The following is a 7,049-nucleotide window of genomic DNA, read 5'->3' as shown; positions in this document are numbered from 1 at the left end:
AAGAAAGTTTTAAAAATCCATTCAAAGCTACATCCATTTGCACACTGACAGAGGAGCTCTGCCCTCACTGGCAGAAAACCCTCCAGCACTCAGGAATGATCTGTATGAAATGTGTTGGAAAGGATTCACCCTCTGCATTTGCTCTCTTGGAGCTGCTGCAGCTACTCACTGGGACAGGGGCAAAGCAAGAGGGAACTGCAGGTACTCACTCAATCTGGAAATTTCATTTAAAAAGTGCCGGTGAAGGCCAACAGTGAGAAAATGAAAGATGTTTCTTGTGGGAGATCTCCCAGATTGTTCTTCTGGCAAAGCCAGCTGGGGCCAGGAGAGCACAGGAGCACATGGCATCGATCCCTGGAAACCCTGCCCTTGGCCCTGCTCCTCTGGAAGCAGGCAGGAGGATGGTTCTACTGCAGGGGCTCCCTGACCCTGGCTCTCCCCAGGGGTGGGCTCCCCATCCTCTGACCTCTCTGCATGGAGAACCTCAACACACACACCAGGGTCCCATCCCCTGTGACACCCTGTGCTCTCCTCCCAGCATCCACAGCCCTGATGTCCCACACCAGCCCTGGGTTCTCCACACCAGCCAGGCCTGGGGGGCAGTTCCAGCACAGCTGGGCCCCCCTGCTCTCCTCACAGGGTAGCAGGGCCTGGACAGACCAGGTCCAGTGTATGGTGTGTGGATGAGGACATGTGGTGGACAAGGTTCGTAGAAAGCTGTGCTCCTTGTCCTGCCCTGCTCAGAGCTGCAGCTTCTCAGCCCAGTCCAGCCCAACCTCTGCCCCAAAACCAGTGGGGAATCACCACCCCCATGGATTTATTCTGCCCCATCAGTTCCTGAGCAATGTCAGTGCATGATAAACAGCAGGTCAGGGCTGGTTTCCATTCACCTGTTGCAGCTGTAGCTCTCTATGATCTGGCTGGCAGTAGCAGGAGCCTTGTTGGTGGCACAGAGAAATCCAGAGGACAGGTGAGGATTGGGGCTGTCCTGCCTGGGCTCACAGGGGCAATGAGGAAAAACAACCCCAGGGCCAACAGCTGGCTGAGCAGGGAGAGACTGGACTCCAGCAGATCCCTGGGACAGTGGGGTGTCACAGCCAGGGGAACACACAATGGATGCCCACAAAATGGATGTCCTTTCCTGCCTGACCTTAATGTTGGCAAGAAAATCCTGTCATGGCAAACAAAATGAGAACCAGAGTCACTCAGCTACAAGCCTTTAATGCACTGTCTTTAAAGGTTCAGAACATTAACTCCGACTGGGAGATGTTGGCAACCTGCGGCAGCTTCAGGTAGACCGAGTTCCAGAAGGTCACAAACCGGGACCTCAGGTCCTGCTTCACAGAGTTCTTGTTCATCTTGTGGTTGATATCCAGGTAGTATTTGCCATTGTTGGTGTAGGCTGGCCAGGATACAGGCACGTCTGAATACCCTTTGTTAGGATCACTGGGGAAAAAGGAGACACAGAAGCTCAGTTTCATCAGGCAGCTTGAGGATGCAGTTTAATGCATGACCATGCAGAGTGTTTGCACTGGGAGAAGCAACAGGACTTCTGCCTGCCAGCAATGAGTGGATGACCCTCCATCTCTACTGGCATCATGCCAGCTTCAGACAGGGACTTGTGTCCTGTCTGAACACAAGGATTCAGCAGTAAAACTCATCAAGTGGAAGCAGAGATCATAAGTCATGAAAATGCCTCTGCCTTCCCCAAGTGTGCCATGGATGAGGAGAAGCCAGAGCAATCTCCAGCCGCGTTAGACACAGAGCCCTGCTCACAACACAAAGACAGAGAACTTCTGGGAATGATCCTGAAAAGTTACTGGACAAAACCAGCAGCCTGAAGGGCTGCATCAAATCACAGATCACTCACCCAGTTCTAGCAAAATTGGTCCAGTAAGCAATCATGGCCTTTGAGAGAGTCCTGTACTTAGGCCAGTAGCCCAGTGGAGTGGCAAAGGGCTTCCCAAACACGTACTGCAGGTCATCAGCATGGTCTGCACCCACCCAGCGCGGGTAGATGGGCATGCGGGATGGCTCGGAGAACAAGTAGCTGTAGGTCTTGCCACTCCTGGGAAATCAAAGAGACTGGCTTTAAGCAAGGAGAAAGCAGAAAAAGGACTGCAAATCCCAACCAACACTCGAAAAACCATCAGGGCCACAGATTCAGAATTGGAAGATGCTCACATGCATAATCTCATGTTGGGTGGTTTCAGGAGAAAAGATCCTGAGGCCATTTTTAACTTCCATTTCCAATTCTCACCCTAACCCTCCTCCATGTGCAACAACCCCAGGGCTGAGCTGCTCACTTGGCATTCTGCAGGTGCAGATCCAGTGCCACCTGTGTGGGAATCAGGAAGATGTAGTCAGTGATCAGGTCCACCACTGTCTTCTTCACGACCTCCTGCTCGGGTTTGTCACCCCAGCTCTGTGTGTAGATGTTGTAGGTGGCATTGGCTCCAGCCTCGCCCCTGTCCACGGTGAGGCCTTTGACCAAATTGTACACCTGGTTACTGAAAAGACAAATGACATTCATTAATTACTGACCAGCAGCTTCAGGTAGGGCAGGTAGGACCAGGTCTTGCCTGGTCCTTTCTCTTGAAGGCTCTGGACTCGGCAACAAAAGGCCTGGTCACCCAGGCTTGGAGTGACATCCTGTGTGGAAGGTTGTGCCCTGTCCACTCAAGTCTGACTCCGTGGGGTTTGGGAGCTACACTGAGGAGCAGATGTCTCCTGCTGAGGGTTCTGAGGGCATCTGTCACTCACGCAGTGACCTTCACCAGCGGGCGGTTGATGGCGGGTAAATCCACACCGGCAAACATGTGTCCATCCATGTTATTGACCCCAGCCAGGTAGTCGATGTCAGCAGCATTGGCAAAGAGCTTCTCTGGCACATCTGGGAGGAAATCCCCATCCACAACTGGAGAGAGGGCGAGGGTGTGTACCAGGGGCACTGCAAGAGACAAGCGTGGGGTCTGTAAGATGGCAAGGAATCACAGATGTGTGCTCTGGCATATCCCAAGCAAAGGCTGAGGTGGGCAGTGTTCATCAGGTGCAATGTGCATCTGCCCACAGAAAGGTGACTGCAAGAGCTCTCATTAATGTCCCTTTTCTGAAGGGCACAAGCACCACCACAACACTCCTGGCAGTTGACCCAGTGTCCTGCAGGAGATTTGGAGAGCCCAGGGTGCCTGATAGACCAGAGCACAGGCCAAGGCACTTACTGGACAGGTGGGTGAGCTGCAGGTGGTAGGCCAGGGTCAAGGCTTTGGGGTCAGAGATACGGAGGCAGTTGGCCAAGTCGGCGGTGTTGTCTGTGGGGCAGCCCACCTTTTCTCCAAGCTATGGCAGAAACGAGAGTGAAACATCCTAGCATTACTTCCAGAGTCAGAAGCTGTTTTTATGCAGATATGTGGGTTAGTTTTAATTTCAGTTTAATCTCAAAGCAGCAACTTTCCACAGTGCTGTTAGGCACAGCTCCTGACCAACCCCTTCCTGGCCCTGCTCTCCTCTAGGGAATTGGTTTCTTTCTTTTTATAGTTTTGCAGGCATGATTTTGCACATTACCTTTTTGGCCCAGACGAGCGGGTCCCTCTGGATGGCCCAGCCGCAGACCCCAACACCACTCTGGCTGATGGCTCTCTTGAACAGACCCTTGTTCTTTGGGGACAGCGTCTGGGGGGCAAAGCAGAAACAAGAGAGGTTTGGGTAAAAACTCTTGAGTAAACCATGGCCTGCCAGAGCCCACTGGTAACCTCATAGCTTGTACACCAAGCCTGGGGAATCAGCCAGGTCTTGTGGTGTTCAAAAATGTCAGGAGTTAATGTTCGAAGGTGAGATGCTGAGAAGAGGAGGGGGACATGGAAAGTAAAGGCTGTTCTTCAAAGTACAGAAGGTACCATGGAGAAAAGAAAATCCATTGCTCTGTCCTTCAAAACTCTGGCTTCCCACACTGCCATTCATTCCCATCCCACCCTCCCCATCCCTGCCCTCGGTGCCTTGTGGAAAGGCCACAGGTGCCACCGGAGCTGTGTCTGTGCAGGCGTCCTGCAGGTGCCCTTGGGAGCAGAGAGGCAGCAGCAATTCCCCCACAGTCCCAAAGACAAATGGCAGGAGGAGAAAACCTTCATCTTTAGGGTGCAAAGCTAGCCTTTGTACTTACGGTGGCAGCCCAGGCTACCCCGAGGTAGGAGCACAGGGCCAAGGCCAGGATGTGCCAGCGAGCCATGGTGAGGGCAGCTCTGAGGGGACAGTCCCAGCTGGAGGGCTGTGTTTATAAAGCCACGAGTGCAGGTGTGTGCCAATGCCATGGGCCAGGCTTGGCTCAGAGCTAAAGCAGGGCAGCCTCCACAACCTTGTCCTTCAGTAGCCAGTCCATGGCTGATAGGCATGGTCGTGTGAGAGCCCTGCAGGTGCTGCTTGTTTGGGCTGGAGACCAATATCCTCAGGTATCTTTTCTGTTTTCCACATGGCCACCATCCTGATCAGACTATACTTCCCACACTCAGTGAGATTTGGGTTGCAACATCTCTGTTATTTTTCCTCTCTGGTGTATTACCAGCTCTTTTGGATGCTTGCATCTCTCTTGGGAGCTTCTTCAGCTTCCTCGAGGACTCATTAGCCAGTTATTATGAAAATGCAGACACCCATTTATCCACAGCATTGGTGAACACTTTCTTCCAGGTCTGGACAGCAGCATTCAGTGGTTTAGTTGAGTTTTCTTCACCACAAAGATGGCATTCTGTGGGTGACAGTTCCTGCTGAGGCCAATCAGGTTCTCACCCCAAAACAGGGAATTGTTATATCACTCTCTAAGAAACAGGGAAGGGACCAGGTTTACAATTTGCCTGTGGCTCACACAGACATGGGGCTGTCACTGGAACATGTGAAAATGAAGTTTGTACTCCAGATTCCAGAAGAGAAGGGACTCAGCTGAGTGACCAGTGGGTTCATTTATCTTTAGCCCAACCTCTGCATCAAGAGCCAATGCAAGAGGAAAATTCCATTAAGATTTTTTTTTTCCTTTAAAAAGTACAGATGAAGGCCAACAGTGAGAAAATGAAAGATGTTTCTTGTAGGAGATCTCCCAGATTTTTCTTCTGGCATAGCAAATCAGGGCCAGGTGTGCACAGGAACACTTGGCATCTATTCGTGACAGAAAGCCAGGTTTGCTGCATCCCAGCATGTGTGGGTTGTGCTGGGAGGGGCAGTGCTCTTCACCACATCCCCAGGTCCTCTCACCTCAAATGGACTTTTGCTGGAGTGGCTCTTGCCAGGCAGCTTCTCCCTGTGCCTCCTCTGTTGTGCCAGACCTGAAGGGATAAATCAGAACAAGGCAGCAGCTTCAGCAGCTGGAGGTCTCCAGCCCATCTCCCCCTATTTCTGAGCCCTCCCTTTCCCACAGGGATCCAGCATGTGGGACATCTCTGGCACAGCTGAGCCCTGTGTCCCCCACCACTGTGGGGTCTTTGAGTCAGGGGTGGTGGCATGTCTGTGTGTCTGTGTTACAGCTGCTGCTCTTTTTCCTGCTCATCTCAGCAAGGTGGGAACTGTGTGTGTTCTAGTGTGAGAGCTCTGGCATGGGGTGGAAACAGAACCAGCCCCAAATACCCAGGAGTCAGCCTCCACCCACAAAACCATAAGCCTGGCTTAGAAGTTGTGATTAATGATAAAAAGAACTGTTTTCAGCCTGTAGGGTGCAGCAGTAGCACATTTTAATGGAAACAAAGAATACCAGCTTGGAAGGGATCTCAAGGATCACCTGACCCAACCTCCCTTGGCAAAAGCCCGGTCTAGTTAAGACAGCCCAGCACCCTGTCCAGCTGATCTGAGAAGTATCATGTGTTGGGGAAGCCACCACTTCCCTGGGGAGGTTATTCCAATGACTGATTGCTCTCACTGCAAAAAATTGTCCTCTAGTATCCAATTGTATCTCCCCGGGAGTCACTTGTACCCATTACCCCTCGTTTTTTCCACGTGACTCCTCCTAAAGGGAGTCTGCATCTTCTCTGTAGCCACACTTTAAACGTTTGAACTTGATGATAAGTTCATCCCTTTTCAGGTGGGCTGGCACTGGGGTTCTAGAGCTCACCTGAGTATTGTCAGACCTGAGGGGGGACTCCCAGAGCTGTGAAAGCAGGTGGCAGCACAGCACAGGGAAATAATTTCAAAGGAGCCACCCCTGGCACTCTTTACACAGCAACAATATCCCGGGTGAGCTCGAGGGGAAAGCCTCTGGGTTGTGCCATGGTTTTTCTGTATTTCCCAGGGAACAGCAGCAGTGTAAGTATGTACCCCAGACCCCTCTGGAACAGTTTATCCATCCCATATGTGTCCACAGTTCCTGAGCTTCCCCTTCCTTCTGTGCTTGCTTTTTGTGTTGAATTAATTCAAGGGGGAGGCTGCATCTCTCTCACAGATCCTGGAGGACTCACTGGGCTGAGAGATTCCCCAAATGTGGCACGAGCTCTCCATAAATTCCAAACACTTATTTTCCCTAAGATATCATGGCATTCTTGGAAGACTGGGCTTTGAGTAGAGTGGAATGCCTTTATAGAGGAAATACTACATCTCCTAGCTGAGGTCTGGCTGGAGTTTCTTTCTTACTTTTTATTCTATAGAGCTGTTACACTGATCCTGTGTTTCACCTCAAACAGGAAACAAAACATTTATGGAAAAGGTCTATGATATAAAAATATGATGCAGTGGCCAAAGCTGTCAGAAGTTAAAACATTACTTCCAACTGCCCTCTGCTAATGACTTGCATCCTTTTTTCCAGGAACAGTGACATTCAAAGTGCCTGGCAAGGGGTTTCCAGATTATTGGAAGTTTTGGTTACAGAGAGCAGAAACTTCTTCTGAAAATAGCTTTCTTAGGGGAACTCTGTTCCAGTGTAAACCAGAATGGACTGTTCACTTCTCATCTATACCAGTAAAAATCCCTATCAGCCCTGTGCAATGCCCAGATAGTAGAGGGTAGAATATGCTTCATTTCCTTCCACATTGTGTTCTCTTACTCTTAGCAATGTTCCACAGCATTAAGTATCCAAACTA

General features: G+C 50.8%; 1 protein-coding gene across 1 annotated transcript; it reads right to left on the bottom strand.

Moving 5' to 3' along the window:
* Positions 1–1,241: 1,241 nt before the first annotated feature.
* Positions 1,242–4,225, bottom strand: LOC121357677 (bile salt-activated lipase-like). Its single transcript, XM_041475203.1, has 7 exons — positions 4,160–4,225; positions 3,565–3,672; positions 3,222–3,339; positions 2,764–2,950; positions 2,307–2,510; positions 1,871–2,068; positions 1,242–1,446 (listed from the first exon to the last, which is right to left on the bottom strand). The coding sequence occupies exons 1-7, from the start codon at positions 4,223–4,225 to the stop codon at positions 1,242–1,244; spliced, it is 1,086 nt and encodes a 361-aa protein (XP_041331137.1).
* Positions 4,226–7,049: the final 2,824 nt, after the last annotated feature.

The sequence above is a fragment of the Pyrgilauda ruficollis genome, unplaced genomic scaffold, assembly GCF_017590135.1.
Source record: "Pyrgilauda ruficollis isolate IOZ18807 unplaced genomic scaffold, ASM1759013v1 scaffold34, whole genome shotgun sequence".
NCBI lineage: Eukaryota > Metazoa > Chordata > Aves > Passeriformes > Passeridae > Pyrgilauda > Pyrgilauda ruficollis.
The sequence above is the reverse complement of the archived record's forward strand: the minus strand, read 5'-3'. Positions and strand labels throughout refer to the sequence as shown.

Excerpts from the sequence above, each read along its gene's own strand:
- LOC121357677 (XM_041475203.1), bottom strand. The coding sequence starts at position 4,225 with ATGGCTCGCTGGCACATCCTGGCCTTGGCCCTGTGCTCCTACCTCGGG. Across the intron at positions 2,069-2,306 it reads CTGCACCTGCAGAATGCCAA|GAGTGGCAAGACCTACAGCT; the intron begins GTGAGCAGCTCA and ends TTGATTTCCCAG. Across the intron at positions 1,447-1,870 it reads ACCAATTTTGCTAGAACTGG|TGATCCTAACAAAGGGTATT; the intron begins GTGAGTGATCTG and ends CTTTTTCCCCAG.